Source organism: Pteropus vampyrus, unplaced genomic scaffold, assembly GCF_000151845.1.
Source record: "Pteropus vampyrus isolate Shadow unplaced genomic scaffold, Pvam_2.0 Scaffold505, whole genome shotgun sequence".
Taxonomy (NCBI): domain Eukaryota; kingdom Metazoa; phylum Chordata; class Mammalia; order Chiroptera; family Pteropodidae; genus Pteropus; species Pteropus vampyrus.
Window position 1 is genome coordinate 813,244 of NW_011889286.1, and position 24,017 is coordinate 837,260.

Genomic DNA, 24,017 nt, shown 5'->3' on the forward strand with positions numbered 1-24,017 from the left:
ATGGTCCTCTGGGGTTGAGGTGACTCTCTTGGCTTCTGCTTGCATCCAAGTGAGGCTTTGTACATGAATTTCTGTGATCCTTGCCCCTGCCACTAGGCTGGATGGGGGCAGTTCTGATTCAGCCCTCCCAGCCAGAGGCCCCGATTCACCATGTCACTCCACGCTGGAAGTTCCTCCTAGTTTTTAGCCAGATCCTTCCTATCATAACATGAACAACCCCCTGTAATTCTGCCCTGGTACAAGGTTCGGTGTGGAGCATGTGGGGAGACATGTGTCCATGTGACTTGCCTGTCCCTGGCTGAGCCTGTCTCCAACTGGGCCTGAACTGTCCCCTCCTGACTCCAATCTCTGGGCTAACCCCTGGTTTGACGCTTGTTGGGGGACGAGAGGGGGGCTGTAGGTGATGCAAGACTATCAGCCTGATTGCCTCACTGACCTTTAGGTCTATCTGTTGTACAAACAAGGAGATGAAACTCAAAGAGGGACGCAACTCACCCAACATTACACAGGCCCTTTGTGCTTCCCAGTGTGGCCATCCCTTGACTCATAGGGCCCGGCCCGAAGAGAACCAGAGGCCCAGCAAAGGCAGAATCTGCTCTTTCTGTCAGCACTTGCCCCCTCTGAGACTGGGCATGGAGCTCTCATTCTCCTGACCTCCCCGTACCGCACCCTCCGCCCGCCAGCACTAATCTGTTCACAGACTGATACAAAACATGCCCACAGACTGTGGGAAATACATGCATCATTAATGGTATCCCACCCACCCAATATCAGGAGGCAGGCAGCACAGCCTCCCCACAGCTACAGGTACATGCACTGCCTGCACCAGTCCTTTCGCTCCAGGCCTTAGCTTTGTGCCTACAGACGGCTAATATATCTGCACACTTATAGGAATCTGTTCACATCCTGCAGACACTCTCAGATACGCTCAAACGGGCACAGACACTCCCAGTGCATGTACTTCCTTGTGAGGGAGACGGGCAAACTCAACGTGTCACACGCTGGCGTCACCCGCTGCCCAGATTGTAAGTCCAGGAGGTCAGACTGCAGCTGAGGTGACTCACTGTCCTCCTCACCTCTGGCCTGGGGGCAGCAGGGAAAGGGATGGTGGCATTGAGCACCAAACTTTTGCTCACCCAAGCTGGACTGTGCCTGATTTGGGAGCAGGACTAAGGCCAATGGGTCTGTACCACAGGGAGTCAGTCTTTCAGTGGTAGCACATGGCTAATGCTCGATGGGCACTGACGACGCACCAGACACTGTTCCCAGCATCACACAGATTATCGCATGGAATCTTCATAGCCCAGGAGGCAACTGAGGCTGAGAGGTTAAAAGACTTGCCCGAGGTTACAGACAGTAAGTGGGGAGTCCAGATGCAAAACCAGGGAGTCTAACTCCAGAATCGGAAACCCTAACTACTGCAAAACAGTGTGGGCCGCTCCAGGGAGGAGGCTCTCCCTGACACTGGAGGTGACCATGGGTGGTGTGGGGACCCTGCAGAAGGGGTGCAAACAACAGAAGCCTTTTAGCTGTCTTCATCCCAAGAGACATCAAGCCTCTTCTGCTATACGAAAAAATGGAGACTTGGTAAATCAGTGTTAGCGCAATGTGTTCTATTCTAACGGCAGATAATTGGAATCCCATCGACCCAACAGTGCAGTGCAGTGGATTTTCATCTCATAGTCATGCAACGTGGCACAGTCCAGCACAGGGCGGATGTCTTTTTGTGATTGTGTATGTGACTTTATTTGGAGAAAACGTTCAAAGTCCAAGTAGAAGACCTCTTGGACACCCCCACCATCACCCCACCCCCAGCTGAGAGGCCCCCCGACAGCCTCAGGTCCTGTGATTCATCACAAGCTGACTACTCCTGCCCAGGGAGTGTGGCTGGGGGAAGTGGACAGGACTCAGGCCTCAGGCCCATCCATCACCCTGCATCATGTCCTGCAGAGGGTTGGGTCTAACTCTGCCACACTCACTGGAGGGGTGAACAATCTACTGTACTCCCTGCTTTAGTCCAAATCAGAAAAACAATGTTATTAACAACAACAACAACAACAACAACAACAATAACAATAACTTTTTAGTGCTTACTCTGTGCCGGGTACTGTACAACTCACTTCGCAGGAAACATCTCATTTAATATACCCAACAACTCCATTTTTCAAAAGAGATACAGGCTCAGAGCTAAGCTAAGTTGAATCACTAGACCAGGTGGCACAGTTGGCAGTGGTGAGACATGAAACACACTACAATTAACCCTTTCAATACAGGGCCCTGCCCAAGAGCTCACAAGTTCCCTTCTTCCTGGCTGTACCCTGACCAGAACTCTGGATTTTTACCTTGCTAACTCCACCTGTGGCCTTGGGTGTCCCAGTCTGGTACTCGGAGATGAAGTCAGGATTGGGGGTTTTGGGAGTGGGGGTGCTCTCTCCTCTGGGGTAAACAGAGAAGGTGTGAACTTTGTCTGCTGAAGCCTGGCACAGACCCAGAGCTGCCAACAAGTTCTCTGGGGCATCAGTCCTGGGCTCAGGGGTTCTCTGGGCCTTGTCTCTCCCACAGCTTATGGCTCCCTCACTCTCCCTTTCATACTGGGTGGAGCAGAGAACAGCTGCTTCTGACTGCTGCCCAAGCCCCAGTCTGTTGTCAGCTTCCACATCTTAGTGTCATGAAAGTCCAAGAGGCCTCCTGGGAACGCGTCACCTTCCAGCGTGGAGTCACATGGGGAGGCGAAGCGGGGAGGGCAGCCTGGAGTGTGTTTAAATGTCTGGCTGGCTCTGAGCTTCAGTCAGTTCAGAGAGAAGCACAGGTGAGCCACCTGAGAACCTCTCCTCCTGCTCCCTCTGATTCCAGGAAGGATCCAGTGTGGTGACTCTTCCAGCTCAGCGAGGAGCCCAGAATGTCCCTGAAGGCTGTGGTCCTGACCCTGGCCCTGGTGGCTTTCACTGGTGAGTAGGCGCTGCCTTTGGATAGGGCTCTCACGCAGGATATGTCTGCTGCATTGAGTGGGTTAGGGTGAAGAGGCCAGGGCCAAGGCCAGAGGACAGTTCCGAGTGCCTGTCTGTCCCTAGCTGGATGCATGGGGTGGCCCAGTTGCCACCCAGCTCACAGGAGAGCTGGCCCATCCACAACAGTAGGCCTACTAGCATGGGTGCCATACATGTTTCATATGCCCCTGTGGTCTCTAACTAGACAAGCTGAAAGGGGAATTGGTGGTTGGGCTCCCCCACCATCATCCAGTCTGCAGTGCAGGGCTGGTGCAGGGGGGTCAAGGAAGGATACGGGTCCTCATGAATTGCTCTGTTTCCTACCCAGGTGCTCAGGCGGAAGTCAATGCTGACCAGGTTGCTACTGTGGTGTGGGACTATTTCAGCCAGCTGAGCAACAATGCCAAGGAGGCTGTGGAACGACTCCAGAAGTCCGAACTCACCCAACGGCTCAAGTAAGAGGGGCACAGCTTGCAGGGTGGGGCTTCTTAAAAGCCATGCAACGTGTTGGCAAGGGCTGAGCTCAGAGGCAGGAGACCTGAACTTAGGATACCCACGGCTCTGCCACCAACTCACCGGGTGTCCCTGAGGTCTCCAGACATGGGATCCACATATGTAAACAGGGAGGTTGGACTGAATAATCCCTAAGGTGTCTTCCTGTTTGAGTTTTCTAGCATGTGACAAATAGCCTCACCTTAGCACTGAGGATCATGGAAGAAAAGGAGGGAGGGAATTGTCGAGCGAGCTGGGTTCTAATACATTCCAGAAGGACAGGCCCTTGAAGTCATGGGAAGGGAAGTTGGGATATTTGGGAAGCCTCTGAGGGTGGGCACATGCAAGGAAACCAGCACTTTGTATCACTAGAAGACACTGGAAGATGTCCAGAAAGTAACATTCTATTAGAGAATGTGATCAATGTCACAGCACACCTCAGCAAGGAAGGACCTTAAAGTCCATTCTTTACAGATAGAGAGAGGAAAGCAATCTGCTCGAGGTCACGTGATAACTGTGACTTGAACTCAGGGGGAAATCCAGAGATACAAATTCAATGTAATAATTTGGTTTATTACATTCATTCTCTCAAATCATGATCCACCACAGGGAAAGCGACAGGAAAAAGATGGGTGAACCCTGAGCACTCCACCTGTCCTAAGCAGGTGTGCGTATAACGTGAGTGCTATGGCAGGAGACGAGGTCCTGGCATGTAATTACAAGTGTAATCGTGGTCCCCTTGTGCCCTTTCCCGGCAGCGCCCTTTTCCAGGACAAACTTGGGGAAGTGAATACCTACACGGTTGACTTACAGAAGAAGGTGGTGCCCTTCGCCACGCAGCTGCATGAACGCCTGACCAAGGACTCGGAGAAGCTGAAGGAGGACATTCAGAAGGAGCTGGAGGACCTGCGGGCCCAGCTGCTGCCCCACGCCAATGAGGTGAGCCAGAAGATCGGGGACAACGTGCGCGAGCTGCAGCAGCGCCTGGGACCCTACGCGGTTGAGTTGCGCACCCAGGTCAACACACAGGTGGAGCAATTGCGGCGCCAGCTTGCTTCCTACGCTCAGCGCATGGAGACCATGCTGCGTGAGAACGTGGACAACCTTCAAGACTCGCTGACGCCTTACGCCGATGAGCTCAAAGCCCAAATCGACCAGAATGTAGAGGAGCTCAAGGGGCGCCTCACTCCCTATGCCGACGAGCTCAAGGTCAAGATCGACCAGAACGTGGAGGAGCTGCGCCGCAGCCTGTCTCCCTTTGCACAAGACGTCCAGGAGAAGCTCAACCACCAGCTTGAGGGGCTGGCCTTCCAGATGAAGAAGAACGCTGAGGAGCTGAAGGCCAAGCTCTCGGGCAACGCTGAGGAGCTGCGGCAGAGGCTGGCGCCCGTGGCCGAGAATGTGCGTGGCAACCTGAGGAGCAACACCGAGGGGTTGCAGAAGTCTCTGGCCGAGCTGAGCAGCCACCTGGACCGGCAGGTGGAGGAGTTCCGCCGCAACGTGCAGCCCTACGGCGAGACCTTCAACAAAGCCTTGGTGCAGCAGGTGGAGGAGCTCAAGCAGAAACTGGGCCCCTATACGGGGGACGTGGGAGGCCACTTGAGCTTCCTGGAGAAGGACCTGAGGGACAAGGTCAACTCCTTCTTCAGTACCCTCAAGGAGAAAGAGAGTCAAGACAAGCCCTTGGCCCTCCCGGAACAGGAGCTGACACAGGCCGCCCTGGAGAGCTGAGCTGCCCTTGATGCTCACACCCCTCCCCTAACACCTGTCCTGTCCTGCCCCCTGTCTGTCGTTCTGTCCCAAAGCAATTCTTGTATGAGGTAGAGGACACGTGTCCTGTGGAAAATGACACTTCCTCTAGCTACTCAATAAAACTGCTGAGAAACTAGCCCAGGAGGGTTGCAGTGTGACTTCTCAGCATTGCTGGGCCTGAGGTGGGGACGAGATTGCTGCTTGGCAAAACTTAGCAGGGGCCAGCGGGGGATACTTTAAGGGATATCAGGGCTGGGGAGATGAAACTGTGGGAGGGCCAAGGACAGGGTATGCTGGGAGGGGTGTGGGAAGTGCACTGAGGGGGAGATAAAAAAAGATGCCACACATTATTCAAAGACGAAATAGGCAAACCACTTGTAATCACTTAGCTAACAGGTATTTGTTGAGTGCCCTCAGTGTGTGAGTTACTACTGTTCTAGGCACTCAACAATGACCAAAACAGCTTTTGTGGATCATGGGTCTGACACTGTGCTTCACTATGATGGGGCCACCAAAGCAAGTAGGACATGGTCCCTGGCTTTGGAGAGCCCGTGGCATAGTGGGAGGGACTGTCTCTTTTTGAATTAGCTCTTCTGTGCCTTTAACTTGACATATTTATGTGAATTTTGGGTTAGTCCACCCCACCCCACTCCCATTACAAAATCTATTTGTGCTTATTTCAGAAATTTCTTGGCTGCTAAACCCATGGTTTCCAAAGTTGAGGAATGAGGCCTAGAGACATGGATGAGTCCTGGGAGGAGGGGTAAAGCAGGTGCCTGGGGCCTACGGGGCCCTTGTGTGCTCTGCCTAGGTGCCTCCTGCAAAAGGGCCTGCCTGTCTGGGGCTGAGGTTGCCAATCGCTGGGGTAGAAGGCAGAGAAAGGGGAGTTGGACGCAAGCAGTCTCATCAGCACATCCAGCTGTGGGCAGCTCCAGCCTCTGGAGTAGACTCTCCCACTACCCTCGGTCACTCACAGACTCCTCAGGGAGAAAGCCTCAGAGAAGAGCCCTTCCAAGCCTTTGTCCCGGATGACTTATATCCTGGCTGTTGCCTCTGACTCCAGGTCTGCAAGCGCAGCCCGACAAACCTTTCCTTCCCAGAGTGGGGTGCAGGCTTTCAAACACATCCAGAATGCACCCTGGGGGCAGGGCCCCGGGGAAAGTGTTCTGGGGTCTGTCTTCTCTCTCCATCCCTCCCTCCCAAGGAGCTCTCAGGACAGTGGCCCCCACAGGTACGGTCTGGCTCAGACCTGTCTTCTGCTGCCCTGCTGCCAGCCTGAGCATCTATTGGGAAGGATTCTACTTGGGAATCAGGGAAACCTGAGTTTGAATCCTGGCTTTTTCACTGACCATGGAGTGATTTGAGACAGATTTTTCGACCTCTTTTGGAAGATAGGAATGATAATATTCAGCTCACAGAGTCGCTCTGAGGGTTTGGTGAAATGGTGCATGTTAAGCACTTAGCACAATATTGGGCAGAGTAAATGTGCAATAACTGTTTCCATGTTGATGCCGCCGCTGCTGCTGTACCACAACGGATGCCCAATAAATGTGACTTCTTTTCCTCACTCACTTCTTATCCTCTCTGATGCCAGGTCACATGCTCTATAACATGAGGCCACCAGAGCTGGCTAAAGTCTCTCTGGCCCCAGCTACTCTCACTCCCACATTCTGGGTCAGCAAGGCTGCTGCTGCCACCTACACACCTGGCCCACTAGGAAGTCCGGAACGCACCTGTGAAAACACTTTGACAAACCACCAGGTACCTAGAGGTTTACGGCTGGCCTTAGGAAAGGGCCAAACAGAACCAGGCACTAAAAGGAAATGGGACAGAAGGTGAGCAGGTTTCTGAGTGGGCCTGGAAGCTTCAGAGATGTTCTCAGACCTCACCTGAGGACTGCCTGTTTGAGTGCTGCCTCCAGGATGCCTGAGGCCTCAGAGTCTCCCAGGGCCTGGTCCTGAACATGAATCTTTGATAGTCTCCCCCACAGACTCCCCAGAGCCCTCCTGCAAGTCTCCGAGGGTCCTGCCATGGCCCTGGTTCCACCGCATAAGGAATGCCTCTCCTACACGTGGATTTTCTCAGTCTCCTGGGTACCTGACCTGGAAGATGTCTGCTCGTAGCGGCATCATCCTTGGCTGCCCAGCTTCTGAACCTCTATTGGTTTAGGGGGAATTTCTTGCTTATGAGTCTGGTGGATGGCAAAGTCTGCCTCCCATGAGACATTAAAAATGCCAGCCTCTTGCCTTCCAGGCTCCCCTTCTCTAGGTTGTGGCACGGGGCTTACGCTCAGCGAATCAGATGTAGTGACCCAGACTCGGAATAAGGAGCTGGTGTAAAGAAACAGGGAGAGTGGAGAATCCTGGCTGCGATGAGTGGGGCAGTGGAGCAGCAGCAGCCAGTTTGCAGCTGGGCTATCTAGGCGTACTGGGCTATCCATGTTCAACACTGGCAGAGTGTTGTTCTCACAGATCTAGTTCTGTGGAGTGATGATCATGGCCATGTTTCTTCCTTAGCTCCCCTTATTCTTGTCTGTTTTCCAAACCAAGTACTCCAGCTTTCCTTTCCAAGTACTCCTCTCCTTTCTGAACTTTTGAGAAATATTTGAATAAACGCATTTTCTACTCTTATCTTCCAGAGTAGGTTTTTGTAGCTAGCAATTCAGAACCTTGATTGACATATCCCTTCTCTCTTGGTGATTTCTCCTGTTATGACCTTTGGAAGCTATACCCGATCCATGACCCGTTCTAGTCATTTCTGTTGATTTGTCTGAGATATACATAGTAGTCTTCAGTAGGGCCGGCTCCATCTTTCAAGAAAGGCAGTCTTCCTCTTTTGTGCTAAGCTAGCATGTGGACAGTTTCCTGTTCCTCAGTCAACCCAAGGAATGTCTCTAGCAACCAAGAATATTGGACAGCTGAGATGAGGAAAGGACCGTGCTGAGCCCAGCTTGGGCGGCCAACTCTATCCACCCTTCTCAAAGGTGCTCTGACAACCATGCTCAGGTCTCCCATGAGGTCCTTCGTTCAAGAAAAACACTCTGATTTGATTTGAGGAATCTGTATATGAGATGATGTCCAAGCTATATTAGGGGGGACAAAAGCAAGGTCCTGAATATTACGCATTATACCACCCCATTAAGAAACACACATGCATATTTGTATGTAAACATGTAAGGAGGTGAAAAGTTAGTTAATTCAACAGCCAGGCCTAGAATTCCACTTAGAGAGAGAATTGTATCTGGTGGTCCACGCTGGCTGCTGAAGTGGAGGCTGAGGAACTGTCTTGAAGGAGACTATGAAACAGAGATGGCTTCAACTGTTCTGTGCCTTCCCTGAACAGGCATCTGTGTGATAATAAATAGTGGGAAACGAGGGGAGGTTACAGAAGGGAAAACAGAGAATAGAAGAGGAGGCTGAGGTCTTCCCCACCTCCAAATGATGACCAATGAGGAACTTCTAGTGGCAGAAAGCTGTAGAACTTTTAAATGCAGGGCTGGCAATAAAATTGACACTGGGCTTAACTAGTGCTAAGAGATTTTAAAAATCATGGTATGTGTACCACATCCACTCATGTAATCCTGACAACAGACAGTGACATCTAAGATACAGTAGGTAAGGAAAACGTCATTCAGAATGGTGAGGCACATTATCTAGCAAGTGGTGGAATTGAAATTGGAACCTGGGCCATCCAACTACAAAACTTGAACTACCAGGCTCTGGTGCCTCTAGTCGGATGGGCGCAGCTTAATGGGGAGAGGTGTAAGTCTTACCAAGAACCCCATGGAGAAAGGGTGATGCCCACTATTGAAGGGCAGGTGGTTTCTGCCCAAACACATTTGAACCCCAATATATGGCTTACATAGATACCAACTTTAAGATAATGTTTCAGTATTACTTTTTGGTGTGGGAAAATATGTGTAACATACAATTTGGCATTTTAACTATTTTTAAGTGTATAATTCAGTGGCACTAATTACATTCACAATGTTGTACAACCATTATCACTATCTGCAAAATTTCTTCATTACTCCAAACAGAAACTCTGTATCCGTTAGGTGATTCCCCATTACCACTCCCCCCATGGTAATCTTTAATCTACTTTCTGTCTCTATGAGTTCGTCTCTTCTAGACAGTTCAGGTAAGTGGAATCAGACAATATTTGTCTTTTTGTGTCTGGCTTCTTTCACTTAGCATGTTTTTAAGGTTTATCCATGTTGTAGCATGTACTAGAATTTCCGTTCTTTTTGAGGCTGAATAATATCCCATTGTGTGTACATACCACATTCTGTTTATCCATTCATCTGTCCATGGACACTTGGGTTGCTTCCACATTTTGGCTATTATGAATAATGCTGCTATGCATATTGGTGTAGAAATATCTCTTCAGGTCCCTGCTTTCACTTCTTCTGTGTATATATAGCCAGAAGTGGAATTGCTGGATTGCATGGTCACTTCATGTTTGATTTTTTTGAGGAACCACCATATTGTTTTTTTACAGCAGCTGCACCATTTTACATTCCTACCAATAGCGCAAAAGGATTTATTTCTCCCCATCCTCCCCAACACTTGTTATTTTCCATTTTTTAAAAAATCATAGCTATCCTAATAGCATTACTTTAAAAATTGGAACTATAAATAAATAAATAAATAAATAAATCTTCACCAGAGCTTCTCTAAGATTCAGTCTATACTACCTGGCAAGAATAAAGCACTAGCATCCTGGAGAGTCACGCATAGAGTCCTCCACGAGTGCCAGGGAAGGGCGTTTTCTGGACTCTGGCACAGCCCACATCAATATTTCCCAACAGTTCCACCAGAGCTCAGCACAATTTCAGGCCTGAAGCTCCCCTGGCTACCTCTGTCTCCTAAGGTGACCTGGAGATAATAGACTCCTCTGTGGGCAGGGGTTAGTGCCCCAAAGGAGTGTCAGCCAGCACCGGTGTGGGCCAGGCTGAAATGCCAGCCACCTCCTGCTAAAAGTCAGTCATCTGAGAACATCAGAGGGGTCACTACCTCTGACATGTGTGGTGTACAGAATGGCTCTGATTAGGGAGAGGAGAGCACAACAGGGCAAAAGGAGGGGTCTGGGGCCCACCCTTCTCTTGTTTCCACAGAGTCTAGCTGCTATGGAGAGTTGGTCCTGGTTGGGTCAAATGCAGGTCCTGCAATGGGACGTTGTGTCCTCCTGGTGTTATCATAGGATACCCTGTGTTCTCAGGATGGGGCTCACAGGCAGTGTTATGTTCTGGAGAGAAAAACAACAGAGTAGGGCTGTCTATATACTTTGTGTCTGAAGGCACAAAGGGCGGGACCATGGTTATCTTGCTGTGCGATGACAAGCAGCTGATTATGGAGGGGCACAATTGGAGACCCCAGAATACCCATGTCAGAGGAGTAAGAATTTGAACTGCTGGTTCTGAAATGGTGGCTTGATGATATAGTGATTAAAGAGCTAGTGCCTAGAAATACAAAATCAGAGGACATTAAGATTGGAGGGAACTGCCTTGACTCTCGGTCCAATTCTTTTGACGTCATCGCTAACAAATGATCATAACTCTGCACTAACAGCCTCTTGAAGTCAGGCACCCCATTTGTTCATTCATCATTGTATTTTCAGAGTGTGGTAGCCAGCCTCCAAGATGGCTCCAGTATTGATCTTCATTTCTGGTATTCACACCCTTGTGTGGTCTCTCTCGTATTAAAGAGAGTTGACCTATGTGATTAATGGACTGTTGTGGAAGTCATGGTATGTGACTCTTAAGCATAGATCATTAAGAGCATTGTGGCTTCCACCTTGCTTTCTCTTGGGTCATTGACTCTGAGATACCACGTGTGATGACACTCAAGTAGCCCTGTGGAGGAGTCCACATAGGGACTGCAATTCTTTTTCAATTGCTAGCACCAGTTTGCTGGCCATATGAGTGAGCCACCTTGAAAACACATTCTCCAGCTTCGATCAAGCTTTCGGATGACTATAGCCCCAGGGAACATCACGCTTGCAACCTCATGACAGACTGTGAATGAGAACCACACAGCCAAGCCACTGACACAAAGAATTTTAAGATATCATATGACACTAAGTTTTGAGTGGTTTGTTATGCAGCAACAGCTAATACACAGCCTCTAGCACAGTGCCTGGTACATGATCACCACTCAGTCGTTGAGTGAATGAACCCAGCTTTGTATTGGACACTTCTGTTGACGGCCAACTAACCATCTCCCCAAATAATTGGTTCTATCTTTGGACAGCGCTGTTAAAGATTATTAAAATTAAACTTTTTCTTTCTCAATACAGCTTTTGTCTTATTTTTACTCTTCTTTTGAAGCACGGAATATATATATATATATACATATATATATATACATATATACACACACACACATATATAATTACAATGTATATATATACACACATACACATATATATAATTATAATGTTCTTATATAATTACATATATACGTGTATGTGTGTATGTGTGTGTGTGTGTGTATATATATATATATATATATATATATATATATATATATGTTCTGCCCGCAGGAAATATACCCAGATACTCCTTGCAAGGAACCTCAAATCTTGACAAAATTGAGCCAGGAAGGTGCCATACTTCACAGCTGCCTTGGGATGTAGAATCTTAGTGGTTTCTGAGAGAGCAGAGGTCTTGTCTAATTTTGTTTATTCTTGTATAGTCAGTGCCTAGCGCAATGACTAGAATGTAGTAAGTGTCCAATAAATATTTGTTTAAAAAGCGAATGAATTTAATGAATCTTTTTTTCTTGTTTGTTGTACAGTGTATGTATATTCATCTTTCTCAGGTAATGCTGAATGGTCTCCCAAGGTGATTGCACCACTTTCTCTTTATCTCTTTCAATAAGAGGACCTTCTTGGACAGGTTTTCTAATTTTCTTATTTTTTCTCTCATTTCTCCCATCTTTGCATGCTCTCCTTTCTGGGAGACTTCTTCACTTTCTATTCAGTTTTTTGTTTCTGCAATCATGTTTCTAATTTGCAAGAGTTTTTTTTAAAAAAATTCTGTGAATTTTTTTTTTTTTTTTACAGTGTCCTGTTCTTATTTCATCAGTGTTTTACATTCTTTTAGCTCTCTGATGATATCAATGGTATTTTTAAGTGTTCCTTCAGTATAGTCTCAGTTTTCTTCAAGTTCCTTTTTATTTGTGTTTGCTTATTTTGGTCTCTATCTTTCATGTTAAAATCTTTCCTCAAATGACTGGTAATCTTTGCTTGTCTGCTTAAATTTAACAGTGCAGATTTTAAAGCCTATTTAAAGCTCTAAGGTCATGAGTATTACTTGCTGACTGAGCTTCACTGCTGGGTGATCCACTGAAGTGTTTAGTTGTAATGTAAAAATATTTAGATTTTTTCTTTTCAGCTAGTCCTGTTTCCCTAGTAAGTTTCTCCCACCCTCCAGCTTGGAGAGTAAAGGCCCAGGCCCAGGTCTCCGTGTTCTTGGGGCCAAGTGGAAGAAGCAGGATAAGTCTCAGCAGTCAGAGTATACTCTGATTTAATCCCTCTGTTTCTAGTACAGTACCCCTATCCTCAACTTGCATGGCATTTTCCTTCCATGGATCTTTGGTTTTTCCCTGTTCAGAGAATAAACCTCCTGTCTTCTGCCAAGGTGAGAAAGAGGAGCTAAAGCTTTACCAGCTTTTTAAATAATTTCAAACAGTCTTTCATATTTTACTACAGCCTCCTCGTTCACCACTACTTTCAGTGGTACCTCGTCTCTCCAGGTCAGGGATGTTATGTATGGTTGCACAGGCTCTGCACCGCCCAGTTCTGAGGGTACGTTTCTCACATTGTAGATGTTATAGAATTGCATATTTATTATGACAAATTTCTGGCAGAGTTTTTTTTTAAATAACTATTTTGTTATTCTCTTAAATATCACAAAAACCATCATTGTTTTCTTTGTAAGAAAATGAAGATAAACAACAAAAATTAAAACCAGCATCAGCTATAACTAGTATTAAAACCTATTGAAAATCATTTCAAACTTTTTAAAAATTAATAAATGTATGTAGGACTATTTGTAAACAAATTATTAATAGACATTTTTCTTAGACCAATTTTAAGTTTACAGAAAAATTGAGCAGAAAGTACAGAGTTCCACCTCTCCACACACACACAGTTTCCCCTATTAACATTTTGCTTTCCTGTGGTAACTTTGTTATGATTGATGAATTAATGTTGATACACTGTTATTAACTAAAGTCCATAGTTTATATTTGTGCTAGCTCTTTGTGTTGTAGAGTTATACAGGTTTTGACAAATGCATGTCAAGTATCCGTGTGTGTATGTCAGTATCATACAGAATAGCTTCACCGACTTAAAAATCCCGGGCTCCACTTTTCCATCCCTTCCTCTCTTCCCGCAGAATCTCTGGCAATCACTAATTTTTTGTCTCCATAGTTTTATCTGGCAGAATGTTTTGAGAAAGGGGAGGCTATTTCTAATTCACAGACAGGTGCAACATGAGCTAACAGCAGATTTACTGCAGTTCCTTAGCCTTTTGCAAGTTTAGTGCAGCGAATCAGGTTGGAGCTCATATTTGCCTGCTGTCAAGTTATGATCAGCTTTCTCAAGCCTGCTAAATTAATTGCAACTGGTCTGTCTGCTTTCTAGCTTTCAAAATTTTGCTGTGATCTTTCTTCCATTCTTCTTGTCTCTACGTGTCTACATCTTTTCTAAAAAGACTCTTCACTATAGTTTGAGGGAGATTTCAGAAAAAAGTGCAATCAGATATATCCACTCAATTTGCCATGTGTATTTAGAAGTCCACAAAAGTAATATAGACAGAAGATCCCTGAAGCTTTTGTGGTACATTCTTCTCTCTAGAGTCTAAGCCAGCGGTCCCCAATCTTTTTGGCACCAGGGACCGGTGCTCCTATAAGAATCTAATGCCTGATGATCTGAGGTGGAGCTGAGGCAGTGATGCTAGTGCAGGGGAGTGGCTGCAAACGCAGATGAAGCTTTGCTTGCTTGCCTGCCTGCCACTCACCTCCTGCTGTGCGGCCCGGTTCCTAATAGGCCACAGACTGGTACTGGTCCACGGCCCAGAGGTTGGAGACTCTTGGTAAGCCATTGGTTCCGACATACCTGGGAGATCTTCAGTATTACTGCAAAGGGTTTGTGAATAGGAATGTACCTGTCTAAAAAATGTTCTTCCATTTAAAAATTCATGTTAAGTAAATAACCATGGAGCGTAGGTATTTAGCTATAAAGATGTTCATTGCAGTGCTGTTTATAATTTAAAAAATTAAAAACAAAACAATGTACAACAGGAAGAGATTGTTAAATTATGATATATCTATATTAATCTCCATTAAAAATCATATTGTGAATGAACATTTACTGATTCCATAAAAATAAATTTGGAAAAAATTTATGTAAAAATATGTAAATATATGCCTAGATTAAAAAAAATATGGAAGAATATATAAGTGCTGATGGTGGATTTATAGGTGATTATATATTTTTTTGCTTATCTGTTTTTTATACTTTTTCTGCCTTGTACCCTTTTAAATATTAACAAAATAAAAAACTTTGTTAATGTTAGTTAATATTTTAATAGACAGTACTTCCTACTCAAAAATGTCAGGCATGCTTAATTCTATCCATAGACCTTGTCAGGTCACCAGAAACTTAGATATTTGGGCTACTTCACCTTGGTCTCAAGCAAAATTGTCATTCCTCAGTGAATTTTTAATACAATTCAAAGGTCCCTGTATTTAAAGTCTCACAGAGATATTTATTTTGAAATTCAATATTTGGAAAAACTTTATTTTCCTTATGAGTCTGGTGTGCTTTCTGTTGCTGATTATGACAATTATGGAACTGACTGAATTTCCCTCTTCATGGGCTTCCAGGAAACCCAAAGCAAATGTGAAGGTCAACTATTGCAACTTTGTCATCTATTATTTGCCTCTGTGGTTTTGTCCTTCAGGTCTTGTGCTTTGTCAGGTCATGATTTTCTGCTCTTATTTTTATTTGTACTGGTCTTGAGGCATCTTCTCTCTTTCTCTCTCTCTCTCCCCCCTCCCCCATCCCTTTCATCATCGTCATAATTATCATCACCATTTTGATTTTCATTTCCTCAAATCTGTGGTGATGAAGAACAGTACATGTAAGCAAAACTCAAAATAAATAAACAACTGAAATCATTATCTTTGTTGGCACATCACTGTATTGACTCAGAATGTGCTCAGTACATTTCGTGGTACTAGAGTTCATGTCGCTGGTCCCGCCTAGCTGTTGCACCACCAGCAGGTATTTTTTGACACAAACATCTAGCTGTGGGGTATTTCTCAGGCACGATGGATCATGGTCTGTGGAGGGTAAACAGGCCATAGTAACACAGCTAAAGACCTAAGGACCTGGTATTCTGGACATAGTTTGAGCTAGTTCTACCTCTGTAGGAGAAAGGAGAGGAAAGGAACTGAGAGGATCACATTTAAGTGTGAGATGGGACAGGGAGGGAGAGGTGGATTCTAGTCCCCGTGATGACTTGGCACCTGCCCTGGGCTTGGCTGTTCTTTCTCTGGATGGCCCTAAATTGTTGTTTTTGTGCTCAGATCAGATTACACATGGACCCTGGCTTCCCTGCATTTCAACAGCCCTCTTTCTCCCAAATCATAAATCTCTTGGCTTTCCACTGAGCACAGTGGGTCCCTGGCTTCTCTTAATAAGGAGTGTAGAGGCTCTTTTTTGGTTTTGGTCCCAGGAGCAGGGTTCTCTTATCCTGAGCATGACATTGTGTACTGGGCATGGATTTTAGAGTCAGACAGACCTGGGACTTGCCCAGGGAAAGACTTGAACATGTTACCAAATCTCTCTGAGTCTCATTTTCTCTTTAAGTAAAATGAGAATAACAATACCTACCTTGGAATATTACCTGAGCATTATAGATAATAAAGATAAATACTGGGCACATGGTAGATCCTCAATAGAGGGGTGATTGTTGTCGAGTCTTTTCAAATCCTTTTGGGCCAGATTCTGAGTGGCAGAGAGACTTGTAGGTATGCCCAGGCTACCTTCCCAGCCTTCTTCCTACCACTACTCTCTGGCCATACTGAGCTCCTCATTGTTTTCTCAATATGCTATGGATTGCATAGCTTCCTGCCTTCCTGCCTCATGCATACTGCTTCTTCTCTTCATCGCCTGGAGAACCCTACGTTTGCTACGTGTATAGCATTTGGAACATTCCTGGGCTTACAGTGTAAACTAGTTGGTTGCTAAGTGTTGCCAACTTCATCTGCAGGAACTGGCGGGGTGTCTGGCACACAGTAAGTGACCCCACCCTTCCAGGTTCCACTTACGTTGATCTCAGTATCAATTGCTACCTTCATCTAAGCTTTGGATATTTTTGATGAAATGTTAATTTCTCTCCTAAACCCTCCATGCCTCACATTTCTCATTCTTGGTCATAGCCCAGACGTAATGCTCTCTGCCAAGGTAAACTTTCCTGCTCTCTTTTCCACATTGTTCTTTGGTTATTCTCCCTATCCAACACCCGAAAATTCTATACCCTCTCAATTCTCCCACTGCCCTCTGGAACAAACTCCTCTGTGTCTTCAGCCTTGCCTAGAACACTCCTTCCACTTCCTGACCTTCACTGGAACCTGGCTTTTGCTCAGGACGCCTGTTCCCTGGTTTCTCCTGCAGCCTTTTTTCATGGCAGCCGATCATTCTCAGGTAGGTTGCCAATCCAGACAACCTAGCATATAAAATCTGGCTAGCTCACCACCCTTGCAAAGCTTCCTCCCACTATTCCACTAGTCAACACTTCTAAGAAATGTAACAGCTAGGCTGGTGTGACTGCATGAGGTGAGCAGGAAGGGAAATCTGGGAGATAAGCATTTGTGTTGCAAAGTTTAGTGCCCCCTCCCTATATGGAGAGTCGCAATGCTGGAAGATTAATTCTACTAAGAAAGATGGCAGTTTCTTAAAATGTATCAAACAATGTCAATTTTTGGCAAGACTTTTGGACATTATGCAGGGAAATAACATATATTTCCAATGAAGGCATCTGGTAATCACTACCTTGCAAAGTGATAAAACATAGGATCACTAATAGGGGACAACTGGACATTGCATGTCTCCTATGTGATGTAACATGAAGTTCCTACTTCACCTGTTAAGTATCCTTGCCAGAAATACTTTAAACTTAACTTGAACATAACTGAGCCTTTAGACCTAGATTCCAGTTTATGGGAAACATAGAAGATAGAGAAACAAGGTAAATGGCATTCCAAAGAAACAATCAGACAATTTAAGATGTGAGACATTCTACATGACAACTGGTTTGATAGTTTTTAAAAAGTTAATGTTATTTAAAAGTTGAAACACTTTAGTAAAGATGAAAGAGTACTTAACGATTAGGGCAATGCATGAACCATGACTGGTTCTTGATAGAAAAACGTAATAAAACAATAATAAAAAGATTTTTAAAGGATAAATGGGGAAATCTAAGCATCGACTTTATATTTGATGATATTATGGAATTATTGTTGATTTTCCTAGGTGAAATAAGAATATCGTGATTTTGTAGAGGAGTGTCCTCATTTTTTAGGATATAAAACTGAAATTATTTAGAGGAAAAGTGCATGCTATCTGCCACTTACAAATGGTTAAGCACACATATAAAACATATATATAGAGAGAGGAAGCAAATATGGCAAAATATTAACAATTACTGAAACCTAGATGGTGAGTACAAGGGTGATCATTGTATTGTTCTTTCAATATTTTTGTATGTCTGTAAATTTTCATAGTAAATTAGAAGGAAAAAAAGACTCCGATGTGAAACCTTGAGTCCATGGGTCACTTTAGGATGGACCATCTCAACCACAGAGAACTCCTAAAAGTGTTTCTTTAGGTCTACTTTTTTGGATTGGTCAAATTTCTCAGAGAAAATGTTCCAGTCTCCTTCCTGGACAACATTTTAGCCAAAGGGAAAGATCGAGGAAGGTGCCTCATAATTTAATTTATAAAGTTTTACTTAAATACTCCTTTTTTTGAGTACAAAAACCCTGGCCCCAAGCAACACCTTGTTTTCCCCAGGCCAGAGACCCATTCTTTTCCTCTCTCCAGAGAATAAACTTCTGGTTTCCTGCTCCTTTGGGGGATGGACAACAACCAGCCAGGTGCAGTTGGAGAGGACATCTACTTCTCAAACAGATGCTCAGACAGTTGACATTTTTAGCCCCACTGTCACCCGAACTTCCAGAAGAATCTGTTGCTGCTAATGTCTGAGCTTCTGAGGAGTTCAACTGTACAAATCAGGAGGGTTATTGGCTTTCTCCATTGCTGCTTCAAAATTCATCTTCTCAGGTGTGTCCATATGGGTGCTTTCCAGCTTCCAAAATGTCTTTTGTCTCCTCTTTGTGTGTTTACGTGTTTTCTTTTTAAACTGCACTTTAATGCTATTTTATTGGGATTTCAGAAAAGAGCAGAGGCTAATGCTTGCAATCAATCCACCATTCTTTACTAGAAGTCAGTCTGATGTTCTTTAGTCTTTTTTCCCCATATACTAATTTGAAAGTTATTCATTCTTTATACTCTTTTAATGGGTTATCCTTAACGATTGGCTTAACAAAGTCTAAAGATAATCAATACTCTCATTTCTTTCCGAATAATGCAAATTCTGCAGAATGCTTTAACTTTAATCTCTCCTTTCCCATCCTACTTTGGTCTAATATCTTAGTTCCTTCTTGTTTATAAAACTTATTACAAAGTGGTCCCTTCATCAGTATATACTTATTGAGGCCCTCTACCATGTGACAAACAATGTTTTAAGCACTGGAAATACAGCAGTGAATAAGACAGACCAAACTACATATAAAAATATTTTACGTGAGGTTGAATTATATGAAATTGCCATTATTTGACCAATTTTTAGTTATAAAAACTAATCTCATGTGGTTTAAATATATGTATATTTAAATATATAGACACACATATTTATATAAATACATATAAAATCACTAATGCTTTTTCAATCTACCCAAATGCTTACTAATTTTATTGTTTGTTGCTTCACATCTGTTTGTATCCCACTCCTTTCTGGGTTCTGTTTCCTTTTCAGAGCCTTAGTAGTTCTTTCAGTGAGTGTCTATGAGTGATACACTCTCTCAGCCTCTCAGTCCTTCTTTGAAATTAACTTGTTACTGTCGAATAATAGTTTACCCAAATATAATTCTTGGTTGGCCATTAATTTATCTTCAGTCTTTTGAAGATATATTGCTGTTAAGTCAGCTGTCAGTTTAATTATTTTCATTTGTAGATAATTAATATTTTCTCTTTGATTGACTTCATGATACTCTGTCTGATGTTCTACAGATTCACAATGATGGGTCTTGATTTGAATTTGTTTTAATTTAGCCTACGCAAGACTCAGGATACTTCCTGCAATGGAGGATTCAGGTCACATCTTTCTTCAATTTGCAAAATTTCTCAGCCATCATCTTTTGAATATTGCCTCTTTCAAAATCTCTTTTCTTTGCAGAAACTCTAGTAGATATATATTGGACCTTCCCATTTTACGCTCCATGTCTCTTACCTTCCATTTTATATTTTTCTTATTTTTTATTTCTATGACTCTTTCTGGGTGATTTTCTCAGACTGACCTTCTAGTTTACTAATTCTCCAACTATAGCTAAATGAGTTTTTATTTCAATGACTATATTTTTCACCTCTAGATTTTCTATTTAATTACTTTTTCTTTTTGACAAGTAATGCAAATAGTTTTTCAAAACAAACAGAAATGATTACATAGGTCACTACTTAACTTGCCTGGCTATTTTAATGCTGTGTTAAGCATAAATACCTTTCTTTTTGAAGTATATTTGAAATGTACATTTGTTTTTTTTTTAATGGACTTCCATGAAGGCCTGGTGATAGAAGTATAAACAACGTAGAATAGATCCACAATAAATAGTTATTACATTCTACCAATGTCGCTGGTGTGTTCTGAGACGGAATCCAAGAACTGCTGCCACACCCAGTAAAGACTGGTGCATCACTGTTTACACTTGAGTTATTGGCAGGTAAGAATGAAGGAGAACAATTTGCAACAAGTTTTACTTACTATTTAGAATGAGGAGTCACTAATGTTCCTTTAAAGAATATTCACAAGAGAAGACTGTCTAGGAGGTCTTCTCGTTTGGTGCATACTGAGTTTTTATTTGAGATCCATATACTTGTTTAATTCATGTGTTTATAGCAAAACTGCTGCTACCTTTTCATTAGAGTATGGTATCTTTTAATTTTTACAAATACACCTTTTAAAATTCTTTTTACTCTACATCCAGATTATATCATCAATTCTTGGATTAAAAAAAACTTGAATGGGTAACTCTCTTCTAAAAAATGCAGCTGTCTGTGAAAACCATGATACTGAGCAACAGAGAAACAGTGAAGAAAAGAGAAGCACAAATAAGTACATGTGGAAATAATCTGGTTCAAAGCACTTCATAGGTGTTAGTTAGCCCTTCATATTGCACCACATCTAGAGGTACAAAATATCAGGTTGTCCCTCTATTTGGTGATGCTAAGTTTGATCACTTGGTTAAAATGATCCACCAGATTTCTCCATTGTTTTTACTTTTGAATGGTTTCGTAATTGATAAGTAATCTGTGGGGTGATACTTTGAAGGCATTTGCCCATCTTTTTCCAATATTTTTCACCTAATGTTTTTAGCATTCATTGATGATCTTTGCCTGAATCAAATATTACCTTAGGGTTGCAAAATAGTGATTAAAAATTATATCATTCCTTTTACAGATATAGGCTGATTTCTTTCGTAAGTATGAGCTTTTAGGGAATTTGTTTTTTAATCCAAAGACTTGAATCAAAAATCTTTAACCTGAATCTAATGATGAAGAAACTGTCAAATTTAGAACATTTTACAAACTTCTCCCTGGACTCTTCAAAAGAAGTCAGTTTCAAGGGTTGGGGAGTACTGTTTTAACTGAAAAGAGATGACAGAGGTATAACAACCAAATGAAAAATGTTGGATCCCGAATTTAAAAAGAAAATAACAAGAAGAAAACATCTATAAAAGGCATTTTGGGAAAATGGGGCAATTTGAATATGTAGTACATATTAGATGATATTAAAGAATTATATTAATTTTCATAGGTGTGATAAATGGTATTATGTTTATGTAAAAATGTCCTTATTCTTAGGAGGTGTATGTTGAAGTATTTAGGATGAAATGTCATGCTGTCTACAATTATTTCAAATGATTCCACACACAAAGCACATAACACATACACATATACAAATACCTCCAACCAACTCAAACATTTAAAAAACAAAACCTATAAGATATCAACTAGTAAAGCATGAGTGTCTTGCATCTTCCTATTGTATTAATCTAGGTTCAGTCAGAAAAATAGAAGCCACTCTATGTATTTCAAATGTGAAAGGCTTTAATGTAGAAAATTAAAGGTTTATAAAACTGTTGGGAGGACTAGAAGACTGACATCTCAGCTTGCACTTGAAGGCCTGATTTTCCAAAGCTCACTTGTAAGGGGCTAAAAATGGGAAGCTCACCTAATTACAATAGTCACATGGCCCCAACCTAATTGTAAAGAAGACTGTGATTAATATGGAATCGGTCTGTCTCTAGAGCAGAAAAGGGTGAAGGCAGTAGAGGGCATTCGAAGTGATATTGGAATCGTGCAGCAGATCCTACAATTTTCCGCCCCACCATTTGGGGGGACATTTTCTTCTTCTTCTTCCTGAGTAACACAGCTCTTTTCAAGCTGGGAATAAAACTATCCCAAATAAAGACTACATTTTCCAGCATCCTTTCAAACTAAGTGTATCCATGTGACTATGTCCTGGTCAATGGGATGTCAGTAAAAGTGGTAAGAAAATTTTCTGGAATGTGTCTTCAAAGGGAGTGAACATGCCCTTCTTTTCCTTCTTCCTGCTGGCTTGGAGGTAGACTTGACGGCTGGAGTTGGAACGGCTGAAACTTGAACATGAGTGTCTTATTAAAGCCAACAGTGCAATAAGACAGAAGGAATCCTGGTTGGCTTATGTTTACATGAGCGAGAGAGAGAAGGGGGATGGGGTGGGGTGGGGGGGCGGAGTTCCATTTTGTTTAAGCTATTTTTCCTTTTTTTCTTTTTTTGGTCACTTGCAGCTGAGCCTAATCCTAACTAATATAAATTAAGTCTGAGAAAAAATGAATATAAGTTCCTCAAGGAATAGGATACTTTAAACAGAGAGAACTGCATGCACAAAGGCTCAGAGTTCTGAAAGAGGTGGTATGCTCAGGGAATACCAAGGGTTTGTGTGGCAGGTGGAGACTGGAAGTGGATGGAGATGAGCTACAGCAGAGGATGGACTGAATAGGCAGGGCTGCAGCAGAGAAAGTGGCTGGAAGCCATGGATGTGATCAAGGTGAGAAACAAATGGGGCTGTGATGTGACCTGTGGTGGAAATAGGGAGAGGGGATCAATTTTAGATACGTTTAAGGACAAAAATCAAGACATATATAAATGTGTGTGTTCAAGTATACGGAGTGGGCATGTCATCAGAGAAAAGTCTGGGCTTTTTGGCTTCCCCTCTTTAGAGGCCCTCTGTAGGTGGAGCTCAGCCTTTCCCCATGAGGAGACTCCTCCTCTTGCCCCAATTCTTTGGGTCCAGACTTCCTGGTCTATATTCTGCCTCACACCTTCTCATCTTCACCCGCTCTGACTTCCTGCTTGTTCCAGGATTATTTCATGAAGGGGAGGTGGGAGGGTCTTTAACCCTATAAATGCTGGCTCTCCAATGTTGCCTGAGTATCTGTGGTAGAGCTCTCAAGGGATGATCAGGTTCTGGCTGGCAACTGGACATTGTCCTTGTCTGATTGGGGCATGGTGCCTCTGTGCAGCTGAGTAAGAGTGGGGCTCTCAGCAAACAAACAGACTTGATTCTGTTGGTTGGCAAGCCAGCAGGTCATGGGAAGGCTGAAGGTCATGGGGCTTGGGGGGAACAGGGGGAGGAGTTCAGCCTAGCTCCTTGTAAAACTTTCTAGGAAGCCCTTTTCTACTGGAGCAGTCTTCTGTTAGGAGGGCACTCATTAACTCTATGGGTGCCAGGAGAGGGCAGAGGTGAGCATTGGGAGGCAGCTGAGGTCATCCTTCTTTGAACCTCCACGTGGTATTTACTCAGGGCAATTGTCGCCAGTGGCCCAGGCCTCTGGAGTATAAAGTGGAATGTTTGTTCTCTGTGCCCAGAACTGAGCAGGTGAGCAGCTGGGGCAGAGGGATGTGGGTCAGAGTCCTAAAGGAGGGAATTGCAGGGGTCTCAGGAAAGAGCTGGGGTGGGAACTAAGGACATTGTCTTAGAGCACTTCAGCAGAATTGCTTCTTCTCCCTTGGGGTATCTCAGTTTTCCCAGCCATGAAATGGGAGGCAGACATGGCCTAGGGAGCATTCTCCTGCAGTCTGGGGAGAGTGATAGTGGGGGAAATTTTACAAAGCAGTTTGAGCTCCACACTCCATATTACGTAATCGACGTGAAAATGGAGGCCCCTGGCCTTCCAGGAAGACATCCTTTTCCTCCCAGCCACACTCAGCTAGGTCAGTCCTCTTGAGCCTCAACAGCTCTGTGCTCCCTGCAACTCAGGGAAGATTTCACAGATTTTGGGCAGGTTGTCCCTGGAGCAGGGCCCCCTGGGGCAAATCCCTTGGGAAATGTCCCTTCCTTTGCTTTTTTCACCTTACCCAGGCCTCCATTTACCTTCTTTCTCAGAGTAGGTA

At 43.9% G+C, this 24,017-nt stretch overlaps 1 protein-coding gene across 1 annotated transcript; it reads left to right on the top strand.

Annotated features, from left to right (window-relative positions):
- The first annotated feature begins 2,873 nt into the window (after window positions 1-2,873).
- APOA4 (apolipoprotein A4) lies at window positions 2,874-5,210 on the top strand. Its single transcript, XM_011383197.2, has 3 exons — window positions 2,874-2,948; window positions 3,316-3,442; window positions 4,238-5,210. The coding sequence occupies exons 1-3, from the start codon at window positions 2,900-2,902 to the stop codon at window positions 5,208-5,210; spliced, it is 1,149 nt and encodes a 382-aa protein (XP_011381499.1). The 5' UTR covers window positions 2,874-2,899.
- Window positions 5,211-24,017: the final 18,807 nt, after the last annotated feature.

Excerpts from the sequence above, each read along its gene's own strand:
- APOA4 (XM_011383197.2), top strand. The coding sequence starts at position 2,900 with ATGTCCCTGAAGGCTGTGGTCCTGACCCTGGCCCTGGTGGCTTTCACT. Across the intron at positions 2,949-3,315 it reads GGCCCTGGTGGCTTTCACTG|GTGCTCAGGCGGAAGTCAAT; the intron begins GTGAGTAGGCGC and ends TTTCCTACCCAG. Across the intron at positions 3,443-4,237 it reads GAACTCACCCAACGGCTCAA|CGCCCTTTTCCAGGACAAAC; the intron begins GTAAGAGGGGCA and ends CTTTCCCGGCAG.